Source organism: Lachancea lanzarotensis, scaffold LALA0S04, assembly GCF_000938715.1.
Source record: "Lachancea lanzarotensis genome assembly LALA0, scaffold LALA0S04, whole genome shotgun sequence".
Lineage (NCBI taxonomy): Eukaryota > Fungi > Ascomycota > Saccharomycetes > Saccharomycetales > Saccharomycetaceae > Lachancea > Lachancea lanzarotensis.
In genome coordinates, this window is record NW_019212882.1 from 886,027 (window position 1) to 903,607 (window position 17,581).

Consider the following 17,581-nt stretch of genomic DNA (forward strand, 5'->3'; position numbering starts at 1 on the left):
AGTCCGTCAATGTCACAATCTTTACGTCCATATCTTACTGCAGTCCGCTATTCGCTGCAAGCAGCCCTCAACTTGACCAATTTTTCATCCCAGGTGGTCGAAAGACATAACAGGCCCGAAGTAGAGGTCCCCAACACGAGTGCAGAACTGTTGTTGCAACCCATGCATGTTTCACGTAATGAACATGAGCAAGTGTTGATAGAACCTAGCGTCAACTCCGTCAGGGTCAGCATCAAAGTCAAACAGGCAGACGAAATTGAACAAATCTTGGTCCACAAGTTTACGCGGTTTTTGGAACAGCGGGCAGAGTCGTTCTACGTGTTGAGACGGGTGCCCATCGAAGGTTTCAGTATTTCGTTTTTGATCACAAACAAGCACACCGAGAGCATGAACACCGAAAAACTTGTGGATTTTATAATCGAGTTCATGGAAGAGGTCGACAAGGAGATCAGTGAAATGAAGCTGTTCTTGAATGCTAGGGCCCGTTTTGTTGCTGAGGCTTACCTTGGAGAGTTTGTCTACTGAAACAAGTCAGAAGAGAACTCAAAAAGCAAGCTAAAAAAAAAGAAGAGAAATCCAAGAACGAAAAGATCGAAGATCGTAAGGACAATGGTGTCCCTACAATAATGGGAAGTAGACTAGGATCTGCAACAAGAGAGACGTGTGTCTCGAATCCTACCGTCCTCGACAAAAATCCCGAATCTAGCCCAAAATTGAAAATTCTTGGCATTTCAAGAACAGCGTATTCCGTTCGCGCAAAATCAGCACATACAGGTTCGCAATCCCAATTAACCTAACCCATTACCACGTTATTCTCGTATCTTTCTTTCCATTGTATAGAACGCTGTCACCATCAATCAGTTACCCGGAGGCGCCATTATATAAACCCGCGTATAATTAAAAACCAGGTAAGTCAATGATGTAGGACTAAGTCATCTCATGTCATCGCACTTCCAGAACTGTTGACCTTGAAGTAGAAAAGAGAGCGCACAAGCTGTCTCGACAGCAACTAGTGGGTAAGAATAGATAATAACGGTTGAAGCTGTTTGTTTGTTGAAAAACCTCAAGTTCTGGCAGCCTGGCTGTCTTTTTCTCTTTCATTTTCAACAAGATGTCTAATCAACAGACAGAAGCAGAAGAACCCTGGAATCCGAATAATACTTACGACCAGGGCACATCAAATGTAAACCATTCCATGTTGAACCTGAATGATGACTATGCTAATATACTGAGCAATTTAGCGCACGGCGCTTCGCCTATTTTGAAAGAGGGCTCTGGTACAGGCCAGAAATTGCAGAAAACGTCTAAATCTCCAGGAACTGCATCTAACGGTCATTCGACCGGTAATAACGATAAACAGCCAAATTTGGATCTGCTACTTCAGCACTACCAAGAGCTGTTCAGTCGTTCTGGCGGTAATAACAACGGTGGGAATGACGGAAATAGTGGCAACACCACGAATCGAACAGGGCAGGATCTTGCCAAAGCATCTTCCAGCGTTAGCCCGCCTTCTAATAACAATACGAATACTCTTGCTACCCTGGAGCAAAAGTCGGTGGTGGTTGACAAACCGTGCGACCATTGTCGTCGAAGACAAATTAAATGTGTCAGGGTCCCAGACTTGTCCAATTGCGTACAATGCGAAACCAAGGGCATAAAATGCGGATACTCTAAATCACCCGCCACTCATCAAGCCTCTGATACGCCACGAGACATTTCCAAGCGTAACCGTGTGGACGAAAATGTCAACGTCCACGAGCTTTTAAAGCGTACTAAACCCAATAATAACAATGACGCAAGTACTGAAAACTATACAGATATACTGCTCAGTCTTGACCAAGCAGCCAATGAGAAGCACAAGCGCAACTCGGAAAAATCCAGTATTTCTGGAGTGGGAAACCTCTCGAGCCCTTACATGATGTTCGATTCTCCGGGGCAAAACGAAGCAGTGAAGAGCTCGGCAAACACTATTCAAACCGGAAATTCACCTTCAAATTTGTCTACCGGAACCAATTATAATAACGGACAGCAAAAACTACCCTACGTGCAGCCACCTATACAATACCCGCGCTCATCGTTCTACGTCGGACCCACATCCGTGTTTGACATCAATCTGGTTAATCAAGTCAAACTCGACAAGATAGACCAGGTGCAGTTATCAAAAACTCTAGCACTGCGAAAAGTTGCCCCTGACGTGCAATTTCTACTCCGAGACGACCTCAATCAGGCACTTTACATGAAACAAGAACAAGAAGTCGATATGGTGGAAAAGCTAGTTCATCCGCATGGTAAGATACTTGTTGACATCTTCTTTAAACTGATACATCCTCAATTTCCAATTTTGCACGAACGAGTGTTCTTGGAGAAGTATTCCAGGTCTTACCGTGAGCTAACAGCGCCATTGCTGGCGGCATTATATTCTCTATCGTTGCAATGGTGGGACTTTCATCCTCAGCTCGTCGGATTTGCTAAGCCCGATGTGACCGAACAACTCAATCAAATCGCATTAAGGACCTTCTTTGATGTGATTGAGAGGCCCAAACTGAGTATCATACAGACAGGTCTTTTGATCTTGCAATGCCGCAGTGAAAGCTCTAGCAATTGGGCAATATGCTCGGAGGTCGTGGCACTTGCCGAGGACCTTGGGCTGGGCGTAGATTGCCAGGACTGGAGACTTCCTCGGTGGGAAAGAGGTCTAAGAAGACGATTGGCATGGGCCGTATGGCTTGAGGACAAATGGACGTCCATGATGGAAGCCAGACACTCTCATTTGATTTTGGGCAGAAACTGGTTGGTCAAAATGCTCACCGATGAAGACTTCCCGGCGACTTCACCAGTGATAAGCGGTTCCTCGGGTGCTTCACATTTCAACAGTCAGATGCTCAGGGATGTAACAAGCCCAGTCAGTGACAGATCCATGCTCGACTTGTCTCCCACAGAGGAAGATTTCAGAAACAGCAAGATGATGTTTCAATACATGATTTCTTTGAGCATTATTCTGGGTGAAGTTCTAGACACGTTCTACACGTTAGGAGCGCTCCAAACCGTGACAAAGATCGAGCAAGTACTCAAACTTGCGAAGCCTCTGCAGTTAAAGATGCGCGAGTGGTATCACTCATTGCCACCTCAGCTTTCAATGAACACTTTGAAAGAAAGGAAGTTCAATAGCAATGCTTCTTTGACGCTTTCGTACTTTGCAGTTGAGCTCACTTTGCATAGAAAAATCATAACAACCTTAAACTCTGATACGTCCCCGGAGCTTGTAAAAGTATGTCGCCTAGCAGCAAAAACAAGGTTGGTGGCGGCAATTGAGTTCATAAGAGATCTCAAATTCGAGCATATCAATTCTTTTTGGTACACCTGCTCCACAGGTAACCTGACACTGATAGGGACATTTTCTGCTCTACTGTTTGTTACTGCTCCTTCAAGGCAAGAAGCCATAATTTTCAGAGATAGCCTTAGAAATTATGTGTGGATTCTAAGGATGAATTCTAAAAGCTTCGAGAAAGCTAGACATGGACTAGAAAGGATACATATGCTGCTAGCCCAAATCCCTGGTTTACTGACTGATGAAACCGCTCGTCAGCAGTCACGGGCTGCTGCTTTCGCACCGCCTACCTTATCACCGTTGGCGCATCAGCAAATTGCTCAATCCCCATACGTTCCACCGGGCCCATCAGTGCCCAAACAGAACAGTACACAATCCGTCGCTAACCAATTTAATGGCTTGCCTTCGGATATTCTGCATCAGTTGGCGAGCATACAAGGAAATATGCCATTTGTCAATGAGCCTAATGCAATCCAAACAGAAAATGTGGCAGTAAACGAGCGTAGAAGAGAAGCAGGTGTCTTCAATGACTTGAATCGCATATCACCAGCGGAATCATCACCAGGAGAAAAAGAGTCCCCCAGGATGAATCTCACTGTAAAGGGCGAAAGTGGTGGATCGCCAAATATATCAGATCAGGTCAAAGAAACTGACGGATCTTCAGACAGTGCGGCCCAGGTAGAATCGAAGTCGAGAGTGCTAACTCCTCAGAGCAATATAGGGACAAACGGGAGGGGAGGAAAAGCTGCATCATCGAACGACGATCACTCGCAGTCCGGTGCCGTGTTCGACCATCAAGAACAAGCCCTACAAGCGTCTCCAACATCAACGGAGGAGTCGCGAGGTCAGGATAAGCCTCTTGAACTGAAAGTCCCATCAAATGGTGTGTCTTTGAGGCGGAAAGGAGATGGTGAGCAAACGCCAGTAAGTCAGCAAGAAGCAGGCCAGGAGAAACCAGATTCAAGTGAATTGAATAGTGCATAGAAGCAAGAGGTTTACATATTTGCATTTAAAATAGTAAGATATCGCATTTCCATACAAGCACGTCTCGACCGGTCAACCTATAGAAACTTGGAAACTTTGTGATCTTCTGCAGATGTACTGTAATCTCCTGGTTTTTCCACAATGACGTGGGAATCCGTTGCGGGTTTATATTTGAGTCTTTCCTTTTCGTGCAGAGCTTCCCGAGTCAAAACTTCAGCATCGGTTTGGATCCGAGAGTCTCCTGACGACAAAACAGGGGTTTCAGTCACATTATTGGGTGAATCTTCGCCTTCGCCCTTGGTTTTATTTGGCGCTTGAGAATTGAGGGTCGAATCGTCGTCGATGTCTTTCATAATATCTCTGAAAAGATCTCGCAGGGATGCGTCGTCTTGATCCGAGTTTTTTTGGCCATTGAGTCTGCTGATCATATCTTGGTGACTCAGATCGCCAGCCATTTCGTTATGTTCTCGTATTTTTGCAGCTTCTTCCTCAAGTAAAATATGTTTTGACCGCTCAAACCGTTCGAACAGCTTATTGACAAGGGCAAGTTCCTGATCGACATCGACGATCTCGTTGTTTCGAATTTTCGACGTAAGGTCCCTTAGAATCCCCAATTTCATTGAGTACCGTCTCTCTAATTCTGCGTTTTTCTTCTGCTGTTCCATCACACTTGTGAGCATCGAGCCGAAAAGCACTACAACCAATGCCGGCTTCAGCATCGATTTATCGAATCTCGCTTTTTTCCCTGTAGCCACATTATCTCCCCCTTTCTGTGAGCTGTACCCCCGGTTATTCAGACGGTGAATACACCGACCACCACCTCTTCGTGCCAATGAAGCCCACATTTGTCGTTCTTTATAGGCTAGAGTTCTTAAATTTGGCCGATTTTTATCAGAAAAAGACGCTCAAAAATCGCCCGCGATCGTGTAGACAAAACCCAAGCAATCTTTAAGGTTTATTACGAGCCTTAAATTCAGAATGCTCTCTATATCCTGCCAAAGTTCTCAATCATTTCAACTGAACACCGTCCATCATCTCATGCCATCTCTGATTGACCACTGCGATGATTGTCGTCCACAATGACATCTTGAAATTTTTCGACATATTTGAAAAATTAAAGTCAATAGACGTCTAGCTCATCGCATCTCATCGCAGCTCATCGCGACAGCTTAAAAGACGTGCCTTTCGTTGATAAAACTGGTTTGGATCTAGACCCCTAGCATTGGAACTCTCAGTTTTTATGAGAGATCCTAGTTTTGGCGGAAGAGGTGCCGAAAACCGCCAAAAAAACCAAGGTTTTAAGCCAAAAAACGATCAAAGTTCGACGTTCGACGATGGACTCTTTGATAAATTGCAAGAATTGGTGTCTGCCATTGATCTCGTCAATGATACGGTGTCTAATGATTTCAGGCCGGTAATTTCGTTTTTCAGCAGCAGGTTTGCGCCACAACTGACGCAAGCTTGGTCCTACTATGCACAAGTTAATAACCACGCAAAGTTTACAAATTGCACATCGAAACTTGCAAAAGCCCTTAGGGTGCTAGGGTCGGATGCTAGCACATTGGAATACGGCTCTTCCTTGATTCGTTCAATTTTGCACGAGAACGTCAAAATCCTCTACCGTGGGCTTAACAATATGAAACCGGCAACCACGAACTCGGTTCTACGTCTTTTGCGACAAATAGCTGCATTTAATGGTGGTCAATACGTTGATGATTTTCTTACGTACTTCGATCTGGCCTTGCCAAGTCTCGTTCGCATTCTGACCCCTACCCGAACTGAATTGGCAGATCCCGAAAATTGCAAGGCTAATCCTGATATGTCAATGCGCTATAATTTCCTGGTATTTTGGCTCACTCTGATAGAAAACGCCAATCCGATTTTGCGGAAAGCCGTGCTAACAGAAAATTCACGAATTATGAGTTCATGGTTCAAACATATGACAAAAGTGGACTCTGTCAAGGTAATAAGGAATTGCCTCAGTACAATGAAGGACAAAGTGTTGCGAGAAAAATCGATGAAAAAAGTCACAAAATGTAAGATTTTGAACGAGTTTTTCATCAGCAAAGTTCATTATTTTTACCGTTCCAGTGATGTCGAGCTTGTCAAAGCTGTCGACGAGTTTTTTGAGCTCTATTCGACAGCCAACGATTGCAGTGTCGCGTTTTCGGACGAAAAATTGTGGTTTTCCGAGCCCGTGTATGCCAAGGTAGGATCTCAAGCGCTGAGCAGTGGAGCTATGGTTACGGTAAACAATAAAAAGTTTTATCTTTACAATAAGCTTCTTTTCACAATGCTGACTTTTTTTAAACCCTGGGAAGATGAAACTCAGTTGAACAGGGTGATCCAGACTCTGCAGTCAATTCCCGAGCTAGTCGCACCTTACTGCGCCTTTTTGAATACACTAGGCAACCACGAGCCTAAAATGACATCCTACTGGTTTGGAATGACTCTCTTCCTAGGGCGCATTATAAACTTACCAATTGATCAGAGAATTTCAGACGTCCAAACTGACGAGCAACCCGTGTCAAGTATAGTCATGGAATCAATTTCACCATCCCCATTGACTAAAGCCTCATTGACCAAGGCCTTACTGCACGACGTGCCTCTGGTCAAACAAATGGCCTGCCAGCTCCTCATTTTTTCTTTTAAGAAACTGGAACAAGTGTTCAAACTCTACGACGACAAGGGGTGGACTTCTGCTAAGTCAGATTTGGCTGTCCGCTTAAAGGCAGCACTGCCAGAGCTATCTACGATTTCTGCGACTCTTGCATTTGTTAGTCGTGATAATAGCGACAACAAAATTCTTGCTGCGTCAGTATCGCTCGTACTGAACCATTACAGCAAGCTTTTTCCACTAGGATTCGTTCTATCGTTGCCTACTGATAACATTTACTCAAAAGTTATCGTTTCAAAGTCATTTTCAGCGTTGGATCTTGTCATTATCGACAACTTTCTACAATTTCAAGAGCTCAACAATTCGCAAACAAAGTGGTACAATCCAAATGGCAATGAGTTTTCTACATTTACGAATTTACTCAAATTGGCATCTTCTACAAATGCCACAGCATCTCTTACCAAAAAAGTCACATCGTTACTTAACTCCCTTTTAAAATTTACTGCGGTCTTTAATGAAACGCTGATAGCTTCTCCCATTCTCGCACTCATCAACAGTCTCCAGATTGTCGCTAGAACTGAAGGAACGGATGAAACTATACAGCAAGAGAAAATATGGAAACTTCTGGACGAGACAATCTCAAGATGCATGAAAACTCCCTACAAATATGTGGATAACTCGGCATCCTTCTCATACTGCTCCCCATTTTTGGTTGCTTTGGTAGAACAGTGGCACTACGTAGACACTACAAGTGCCTTTGACCTGGCACTCAAGTGGTTGCTTATTTTTGCCAGAAACGCTGTCTTCATCGGAGAGCCCTCAGATGGTGCAAGACAATTGTTAAGATCGGTGCCAACAATTCCTGAATCTTTAATAACGACTTTCCTACCTTTGGAAAACGACGACGCAAAGTTGAATTCTCTGCGACAACCGCAGAACTTGGTGATCGGTGATGTAGAATTCTCTTTCTTTCAACTCGTCACTCTGACACCAGTGGTCGAATTGGCTGCCCTAGCAAGATATCCAGTCAATGACTTTGATATATCTGGACTTGTCAAGCGCCTTCTTTCAATCTTAGATCATGACCAGGATAAGATAAGCTTTGAAGACTTTTCATCTATTGTTGATAACTTGCTTTCTAAAGTTGTGAGCTATGCCCTATCGCAGAAAAGTTTCAGAGTCAAGCTTGTTGAAGAACGATTTTTCGAAAAATTCATGGTGCGCAAAACAATAGACACCGCCAATTCGACAGCATGTGAGAAGTACGCGTACGTCTCAAACAGCATGTTGAGTATTTATTCTCAACTTGGAGAGACTATGATGTCTCTCCAACACTACATTCGCGATCTCTGGGTAACATGCGCGAACACATGGGAAACCAATGGGTTACTAGCTTCTGTGTTGGAAAACGGGTTGCCTTTCTTAAACCCTGATCAACTTAACGAGGTCCTTCAATCCTTGATATCACACCGTCATCTACTTTTGCCTCTCGTTGTTAAGGAGCTTTACAGTCGGAAAATCGAAATAACCAACGGCCAATTCATGAGCTTGCTTTCGCAACATGACACTGCTCTTGTTTCCTCATTGCGTGCATACATCGAATCCAAAATGGTGAAGACGCCACAATTAATTGAGATTGTTCCCACCGCTTTACAGTCTTCGTGTAGCAAACCAATTATCGAGGAAATCCTGAAATTGAAGGAAGGTGCAGGTGTTTTACTAAAATTCGTCAACTTGATCAAAGACCAGGGTTTAATCATCATGACAGCAGCGGCTTTAAGCTCTGCAGAAAGGGAGATTGAACCAGCTTTTTCGAGTAATGCTTTACTCATTGCTTTAGAGAATCTGAAGACGTTTAAGGATGTAGACCTCGACGCAGCAATCAAATTATTGGTGAAGAATCTAGATAGCCTTTCTGACGTCCGCCGACGTGAGATTGTCGAAATCATTACCACTAGACCGGACGGTAGATTCACTCCACAAGTTCCAAATCTACTCCTGCATCTAGTTACTGAGAATGAGAAGGGCGTACGGTCATGGATTCAGATGTCTCTTCTTTATATTACAAAAAATATTGTGGAAAGAGCAAGACCATCAGAACGTTTCTCTGAGTTTCTGAGAAGTTTTCTCAACCTTCATGATAAACTAAACCTTTGGAATCAAAGGTTCACAACAAGCCTTAATTCACAGGTACAAGCTATTGTCGGCGGAGACTGGGTCTCCTTCCCTGACATCATGGAGTATCTCAACTGCATTATTCTAGGAGCAGCGAAAACACAGCTAAGCGGCAGCAAAATGCTACAACTGCTACTGAACAACGACAAGATGTATTTCAACAGTGGCGCAAATGATCCTCATCTTAAATTTTTGACGGTCAGTTCCATTTTTATTCTTTTCAACGTTGATCCGGCTGGATGCTCTAACCTAATAATTCAAGAGCAGTTACTGCAATTTTACGGGGGCACAATATGCCCATCTGACAGAATGATTTTAAGCATACTGGAACAGATCGAATCCAAAACTCTTTCCGCATGGACCAGTCGCATTTTTGCTTGGGATTATCAAGATGTTTCTGAAGATATCGGTGAAAACGAACCTGACTATCATGTCATTGTGAAGGAGAAGGAAGGCTTCATAGTGACGATAAAAAAAGAAATGGTTAGCTTCAGTGTGGACAATTTTGCTTTGACAGTATCACAGCTGCCGGCTTTGACTCGCAAGAATCCGTCGCACATGTGGACCGAATTTGTCTCTCTTCAAGAGCAAAGCGATCTCCAATACAAAGGATTGCAATACAAGATTTATGATCCTATGTTTTTGTTGCTTTCGATAGTGAACAATGATGAGCTTTTTAGGTCCAATTCTTCCACTTTGAACGATCAATCGGATGCTTCTTTTTTCGACATGAAAAAAATCGTGGAATCGGGTTTGTTAGAATTCATTATAATGTGTCTGGCTACTGAAAACGAGGTTGGTGAACTAGCTTTATTATTGATTTACAAAATGCTGGATACCTTGGAAGTCGGCAATTTTCGAGACAAGCACGCTTACAAGCTTCTACTGATGAAGGTTGCGTTCACATTATACTCGGACCCGAATAGCGGTGAGTCCGAGGACAAAAAAGTCCCACCGTTGCTTTGGTACATGGTGGCACGTTTGTCGAGCGTATTAAGCCAGCCGTCTTCTTTCCTCTATGAAAAGGCCAACCGATGGGTGCTTGCGTCTCCTTCTATTAAATCTTGGCAACTTCCACTATATGAATCTGCCGTACTAGCAACTAGGGATGATGATGCAGAACAATATTATCGATATCTGCATTGGTTTCTCGAAAGTATCCAGCAGGGTTTGAAAACGGATCAAGATTTCAACCTTCTTCGGTCCCGAGGCCTTCTTGAATGGATCTTAAACTTGTTGAACTCGCCATATATCACTTTCAAATTGCGGAGTCTGATAACCTCAATTATCCACAAGGTTGAAAGATTGGAAACAGGTGGTCCGTCATTTTTAACTCGATATGCCGGTGCATCTTTTTTGGAGAACTTGCAAGTCCAGACTCAAGAGAAAATTCAGGCGTCAAAGATAGAACTACCTTCACACACGAAAAACAAGCTACATCTGATGCAAAACTTAATTTTGCAGCAATCTCGAATCAACCTTTCTGAGCTGGGCACTGGTTTGGCTGTCGTTGCAAATTCCCGTAAGCGACTTGTGGACTGGATGGAAACAGATTCTGACAATTTTTTGAAGCGCATCCGTACTTCGGACTAGAACAATCTTGAAGGATCTTGGATACTGTAAAACGCTCCTGCTTCGTGCCATCGCATAAATAGCCCGGCTGTAATAGTCAAATGCACATCATCTTATTTCACTGACTGCCTTACCCTATATATCAGATAAAAGCATTATATAATGACGTTCAAGAGCACTGTTAGATCATGCTGGAGGTACGACCAAAGGCTACCAAATGATTTGAGCTGAGTGATAAAGACGTCATGGACCATTCTAGAACCTCAGTTACCATTTATTGAACCACTAAAGTTGGCGAAAACATTGTCTTCATTCATAACTTCTGTTGAATTTCCTCCACTTCCTAACCACATCGCTCTATTGGAAATTTCTGTCCATAAATCAGTTTCGAACGATTCAATATTTTCTAGACCATCCAGGAATTTCTGTATATCGCTGGTGGTCTCTAACGACAATGGCTCAAAAGAACTTGAATTGTTCTCAATAATTTTAGTGCCAGTTTTCTTTCTTACTCTATCCTTATTGATATTTGACTGCTCCGAAGGTAGCGCATGACGCAATTTGGGCTCTTCGGTTACAGGAATGGATATGATGCTCGTCTCCTTGTAGGTTTGGTTCTCATATTGCACGTCTGGCTTTAAATCATCATAGTGTTTTTCTATCAGTCCCTTCATTGAACCTTGCAAATCCAAGTTGCACATTAACCTGAGCATTTGAGCTCGTCGCAGGCCCGCCGGATTATTACCCAAATTGCGCATTTTTGTAAAGATCAATAAAGCATGGTCGAGGTGCTCAGCAGTTTGCTCGAAGATACCAAAAGCTGCGTTAAAAAGTAGAAGTGTGCAAGCTGAGGTAAATAGGTATTCGCGGTCCATGTATCCAAATAAAGCAACCATGTTTTGATTCTTCAGATACCACAAGCACTTTATGGTGCCGATAGATGCTTGCAAAGAGCAGTTCAACAATGAAGAAATAGTTTTCGAATAATTCGGTAGATTGATGTAGGTAGCATTATCGTTCCAATTCTTCAACGTTAAGGAGACAAAATGGAAGAGTAGAGGTCGAATCGCTAAATTCATTCCTTGAAAGTATTCTGTGAAAATGTTCGTATGCAGTCTCGGAATTTCGAAATCCTTTTGGGCAAAATCTACTTGAAGAAAATGAGAGAGCTTTTTTCGCCAATCTAGGAGCTGAATGACAATCTCTTTCAAGGTGGGTAGTATATTAGAGGTTGGAACTCTCTGGTAAAGCTTGTTCAAGATTTGAGAGTTAATCTGCGTGATTTTGACACAATTTGTGATGTATTCTGCCTCCGGAAATATGTAGTGTTCGCACTTCGATGGCGGATTCGTCATGTTGAAATCTCCCGGTAGCTCTGTAGTAATGCTTTCGTCATCAAAACTTAGTGGAAGGCCTGCCTTGCTACTAAGCATTCTTTCAAACATGTAGACAGTCCACCAGAGACGGCGACGATGTTCCAAGTCAAAACGGCTCAAAGTGTCTCTTTGAGCATCGACATGCCACCCCATAATGAGACAAGCGCGCAAGGCTTGTCCAAAATAAAAATAAGAAGCCACTGTGCAATCAGCGACTTGCAGGTAAAAAGCGTATAATAGCATGACTTCCAGACCACCATGTTTAGTCACGTTCTCAATACGGCCACTAGTGAAAAGACAGCTAAAGATTTTCGAAGCCTGCTCGAAGAAACCGGAACCTGGAAGTCTAGTGCTGTCTTTGGCGGTAGCTTTGGTACCATTTGTGTTGTTGGAAGTGCCGAGGTACATCTCCCCCGTTGCAAATATCAGCAAAACCTTACAAAACCAAATGGTCTGTAAAGTGTTATCGTTCGCACTTGGTGATCCCTCATAGATGTTTTTCAACTCCTCCTTTACTATTCCTTCGTTGAAAAAATAGAAACAGCCGTCATTGTAGGTGATGAAAGTATCAATAAGCAATACCGAATATGAATAGGACGGGAGCGTGAGATTCACGCTAACGTCTTCGTCGCCATCATTTTTTGATAAAACGATTTTGTATGCATTGCCCTCTTCTTGCAAAACCTCGTCAATTGGCTCTGAGGGTAAACTGACCTCTGATGCAGCTTGGTCTTGAAGAGAACTGAAATCTTGAGCCTGGAAATTTTTGGCCATACTTTTTGGAATTAGCGACTGAATTTCGAGCCCAAAAAGAGTCATGGACGAAGAACCGACAAAGTATTGCTGACCTGTTCTGGACGCTACAAGTCTGCCACGTCGTTCTGCGAAATTAGGTACAATTTCTTCATCATCTAAGTTATCTTCCACTGAATTTTCATGAAATTTCACGTCTAGAGATGTTTGTCCACCTTCAGAAGCAGCAACTTCCTCCTTGTGGTGAGCTTTATCGCGAACTGTCGCTTGTAATTTGATATTTTCACGCTTCAGGTCGGCTAAATCCGCTTGTAATTTCTGCAAGTACTTCATCGACACTACCAGTTTTTTGTTCGGTTCCGAGTATTCGCACGCTACTTTTGCAGCGGCACATTTGGAACACGGTTGTCCACCGGGACATTTGACATGGCGTCTTCGGCACCGCGCGCAAGCTAAACCCGGACGTTTTTGACGTTTTCGAGAATTGTCGGCGCCTGCATCTTCGACGTCCGAGCATGGAAAAGTTTGAAGACCTTCTGTGTCAGAACTCAAGGAAGCATCATTGGAATCGCCTCGTTGCATCCCACTGTAAAGTGGAAGTAGGGTCAGGGTACCAAAAGAGTGGGGGTTTCGGCCATAGAAAGAAACAAGAATGGAGCTCAAGATGATCTACGATAGGATGACTACAAGCGTATGGCTAAATATGATGTAAATTAGCCAGTTCGTGTATTATGATAATATACGAAAAGCATTGGCAAGTACAAAGAATAATCGACTATCATTGGCGTTGTAGAGCTCATGATATTATCAATGCTGTCTTCTTCAATACTTATGCTTCAGATTTCACGGTTATTTCGTATTTCATTGGTAAAAGGGAAATTCTATCCAATCGTCAAATTCATTAATTTAAACAGCAATGACACTTTTAGAGGGAGAACTCTTTTTGGAGAAGAAGTGAGTCTGGATCGATCCAAATTGCAAGATGTCTCACTTGAATTTGATCAGCAAGCTCTTGAAGTAGCGATGAGCTGTGTGGAAGCATGAAGCATATTTCCTCGTGACATCTGCTGCTGTTATCTTGACTTCATTCTACGTAAATTTCACAACAAGGTTGTTTGGCCGAGCGGTCTAAGGCGCCTGATTCAAGATAAATATCTTGACGCTGTAAAACAGCGGAATCCTCAGGTATCGTAAGATGCAAGAGTTCGAATCTCTTAGCAACCATTATTTTTTTCAAAATTTTTGGGAAGCGACCAGATTATTGGGTAGAAGATTGCCCAAATGGCACAATCGATGCACATACGTGGGTGACGTAAACCGAAGACATAAGCACAATAAACCCCATTGCTGGTTACCTAAAAAGCGTACGTACTGTTCTGAATTTATCGTGCCTTTGCTGTATTTTTAAAGGAAAGACTCTGGGTCTGCTGGGCTCTGTGTAGAGCTTCAGAGGGTTGTCGCAAACAAACTACGAACAAAAAGGCCAGGGCTCCTACAAGCGAGAATGAAAGGAGCCAGGCAGGATCTATGATATGTAACAGCCCATATTCAGAGCTGAGCGATACCTATGATTCGTGCATGTTACCGAAAAGAATCAGAGTGATCATATTCCATAGTGTCACGTGATTCTTCATAGTACTATGGTTTGATTGAATTTTCAACCGGAAAGTTTCATTCCGGGCAAACGAAAGCACATCAATATAATTCTCACAACGCTGATTTCCTGCCGGTTATTTAACAACTCAAGCATCTTTACCCCTAGTCGCTTACACTTTTACACATTCTGCTTCTCAGAAACGATTCTCATTGGTTGAGCAGTTCCAGATACCTTTTAACGAGGTGGACGACATCAAGCCAAAAAACTTTTTGATTTCAAGCATTCGAACATATATACTTTGAAGCCGAAATTCCAGAAGATAGGGTTAAAACGTATTGAAAAGGAGGTCGATTCTTTACAATCTCAAGTCGTTGATCCACTTCAAGCTAGTATTCGTTGGTTTGATTATTTTACGAAACTTGAAGCTGTCCAAAACACCTTTTTGTACCTGTTTTCGTTAGGTTTTAAAGGCCAGCAACTAATATACTTTGCATTTACATTTCACCATGTCTATTGCCAAATCTGCCGCTACCAAGTTGGACTGGGCTTCCGTTATCTCGTCCCTCAAATTAACGGGAAAGACCGCCACACAATTGACCTCGTTCAAGAAGAGAAACGATGAGGCTCGCAGAAAGCTATTGGATCTACAAGTTCAGCCAAAAGCTGTGGACTTCGAACATTACCGTTCGGTTTTAAAAAATTCTGAGGTCATCGACAAGATCGAATCCTTCTACAAATCCTACAAACCTGTGACAGTCGACGTCAAGAAGCAGGTCTCGACTATTGAGGCTTTTGAGTCCCAAGCCTTGGAAAACGCTAAGGAAACTGAAAAATTCGTTGCCCAAGAACTAAAGGATCTCAATGACACTTTGAAGAATATCGAGTCTGCCAGACCTTTCGACGAGTTGACCGTGGAAGAACTGGCAAAGAGCAGACCTGATATCGACGCCAAGGTCGAGGAAATGGTCAAGAAGGGCAGATGGGAAGTCCCAGGCTACAAGGAGAAGTTTGGCGACTTGACTGTTATGTAGAAGTACCGGTGCTATAACCTTTTGTAAGTCATGTAGGAACGAATATATTATACATTCCGTGCGAGTTTGTTATACACTATCGGCCATGAAATATCAGTCCACTGATCTTAGAATTTCGACCAATTTCAACCTTCAAAGACATCGCTAGCAGCTATTTACAGACATGAACAAAGTATTGGGACAAAGCTTCCTAGAAAGTATCACCTACGAGCAATCCCAGGATGTCGAAATTACCACGCAGCTTTTGCAGTCGCTTCCTATTTCTCAATTGGTTGGTAAAGGGTTAGCTATCAACCATCTAGCGTTGCAGAACGTTCGCACTGGGTTAGCAGGGAAATTATACGTGGAGCTTGGTCCCGACGCGGCATTCACTCATGAACTGATACGTGGAGAAGTAAGAAACGGAGATCTAGTCTTGGTGAGACCTTCCAGTGGTAAGAAAGATGGCATATCCTGTGAAGGCGTGGTAACCAAAAGTTCTGATAAAATGATCACCATTGCAATCGACGAAGCTCAAGAGAACAATGCCTTGAGTTTGTACAATGCCACTACGCTTTGCTTGCTGAAAACAACAAACACTATCACTTATAAACGCATGCAGTCAACATTGCGAAAACTATGCGAAATCGAAGGTACACCCAACAATGAAGTCATGCAATACCTCCTGAATGAAGCGAAATTCATCCCTAGGAAAGACAAACTGGATACTAAGTTCTTTGACGCCAACCTCAATTCCTCCCAAAAGGATGCAATCGATTTTTCGCTGCAGAATAAAATCAGCATCATTCATGGCCCGCCAGGGACTGGTAAAACCCATACTTTGGTCGAGCTAATCCGCCAATTGTGCGATCAGGGTCATCGTGTTTTAGTGTGTGGACCGTCAAACATTTCTGTCGATACAATTTTGGAGCGTCTTGCAAAGGTCTTGCCAGGGCAAAATCTACTTAGAATTGGACATCCGGCACGTCTTTTAGAGAAGAACTTAGCTCATTCATTAGAGGTTCTCTCCAAAAGTGGCGATGCTGGCGCTATCGTCAGAGACATCTCGAAAGAAATTGATGACACTATTGCGAAGGTCAAAAAACTGAAATCATACAAGGATCGGAAAGCGAGCTGGAATGAGGTCAAAATCTTACGCAAAGAGTTGAGAGCCCGCGAGCAAAAAGTGGTGACAGACCTTATACTTTCCGCTAGAGTAATTGTTTCTACCCTGCATGGTTCAAGCGCACGGGAATTAGTCAATTGCTACTCGCATACAGATCATCTGTTCGACACGCTGATCATCGACGAAGTGTCACAAAGCTTGGAACCACAGTGCTGGATTCCGCTGATATCTCATTACAAATCGAACATGCAGAAGCTGATTCTAGCTGGAGATAACAAGCAGCTCCCTCCGACCATCAAGACAGAAAATAATGACGCAGTGAAACGAGCACTGACAACTACACTATTTGACAGATTGGTGAAGGTATATGGTGATTCTTTTAGAAACCTTCTGGATACGCAATATCGTATGAACACCATGATCATGGCTTTTTCATCTCAAGAAATGTACGGTGGGAAACTGAAAGCAGCTGACGCAGTCGCGAATTGGACTCTCGCAGATTTGCCAGCCGCTGATATTAACGAGAACACGGAGGCACCTTTGCTATGGTACGACACACAAGCTGGCGATTGTCCTGAAAGAGATGAGGATTTTACCGATGCAGGTGCACTTTCATCAAAACTCAACGAGAACGAGGCTTACCTAGCGCTACACCACGTTTTCAATTTAATCAATAGTAACATCTCACAGGAATCAATTGGTATCATCGCTCCCTACAATGCTCAGGTCTCGCTGCTCAAAAAGCTGGTGCATGCCCAATACCCACTGGTCGAAATTTCTACAGTCGACGGTTTCCAAGGCCGAGAGAAGGACGTCATTATTCTGTCCCTAGTGAGAAGCAACGACAATTTTGAAGTGGGCTTCTTGGCCGATGAAAGAAGACTCAACGTGGCTATGACGAGGCCAAAGCGACAATTATGCGTCATTGGTAATATGGAGACTTTAGAACGAAGCAAGGTCAAGTTTCTTGAAAGGTGGGTGAGGTGGTCAGAGGACAACAGTGAAATACGGTATCCGGACCTTAGCGAAGTATTGTGACTGGC

The 17,581-nt window shown here is 43.3% G+C and overlaps 7 protein-coding genes and 1 non-coding gene across 8 annotated transcripts; 6 read left to right on the plus strand and 2 right to left on the minus strand.

Annotated features, from left to right (window-relative positions):
* Nucleotides 1-9: 9 nt before the first annotated feature.
* ARC19 (LALA0S04e09824g1_1) lies at nt 10-525 on the plus strand (the record flags this gene model as incomplete). Its single annotated transcript, XM_022773011.1, has 1 exon — nt 10-525. One exon carries the CDS (start codon nt 10-12, stop codon nt 523-525), a length of 516 nt encoding a protein of 171 aa, XP_022628418.1.
* A 586-nt stretch (nt 526-1,111) lies between these two features.
* DAL81 (LALA0S04e09846g1_1) lies at nt 1,112-4,312 on the plus strand (the record flags this gene model as incomplete). The annotated part of the gene is made up of 1 exon (XM_022773012.1): nt 1,112-4,312. The coding sequence occupies one exon, from the start codon at nt 1,112-1,114 to the stop codon at nt 4,310-4,312; it is 3,201 nt and encodes a 1,066-aa protein (XP_022628419.1).
* Nucleotides 4,313-4,389: 77 nt separating this feature from the next.
* INA22 (LALA0S04e09868g1_1) lies at nt 4,390-5,157 on the minus strand (the record flags this gene model as incomplete). Its single annotated transcript, XM_022773013.1, has 1 exon — nt 4,390-5,157. The coding sequence occupies one exon, from the start codon at nt 5,155-5,157 to the stop codon at nt 4,390-4,392; it is 768 nt and encodes a 255-aa protein (XP_022628420.1).
* A 395-nt stretch (nt 5,158-5,552) lies between these two features.
* On the plus strand, nt 5,553-10,697 carry URB1 (LALA0S04e09890g1_1; the record flags this gene model as incomplete). The annotated part of the gene is made up of 1 exon (XM_022773014.1): nt 5,553-10,697. The coding sequence occupies one exon, from the start codon at nt 5,553-5,555 to the stop codon at nt 10,695-10,697; it is 5,145 nt and encodes a 1,714-aa protein (XP_022628421.1).
* A 242-nt stretch (nt 10,698-10,939) lies between these two features.
* On the minus strand, nt 10,940-13,387 carry PUT3 (LALA0S04e09912g1_1; the record flags this gene model as incomplete). Its single annotated transcript, XM_022773015.1, has 1 exon — nt 10,940-13,387. One exon carries the CDS (start codon nt 13,385-13,387, stop codon nt 10,940-10,942), a length of 2,448 nt encoding a protein of 815 aa, XP_022628422.1.
* Nucleotides 13,388-13,914: 527 nt separating this feature from the next.
* On the plus strand, nt 13,915-14,029 carry LALA0_S04e09934r. Its single transcript has 2 exons — nt 13,915-13,953; nt 13,985-14,029. It is a non-coding gene; the product is annotated as a tRNA-Leu (tRNA).
* Nucleotides 14,030-14,908: 879 nt separating this feature from the next.
* Nucleotides 14,909-15,433, plus strand: ATP7 (LALA0S04e09956g1_1; the record flags this gene model as incomplete). Its single annotated transcript, XM_022773016.1, has 1 exon — nt 14,909-15,433. The coding sequence occupies one exon, from the start codon at nt 14,909-14,911 to the stop codon at nt 15,431-15,433; it is 525 nt and encodes a 174-aa protein (XP_022628423.1).
* Nucleotides 15,434-15,596: 163 nt separating this feature from the next.
* On the plus strand, nt 15,597-17,576 carry HCS1 (LALA0S04e09978g1_1; the record flags this gene model as incomplete). Its single annotated transcript, XM_022773017.1, has 1 exon — nt 15,597-17,576. The coding sequence occupies one exon, from the start codon at nt 15,597-15,599 to the stop codon at nt 17,574-17,576; it is 1,980 nt and encodes a 659-aa protein (XP_022628424.1).
* Nucleotides 17,577-17,581: the final 5 nt, after the last annotated feature.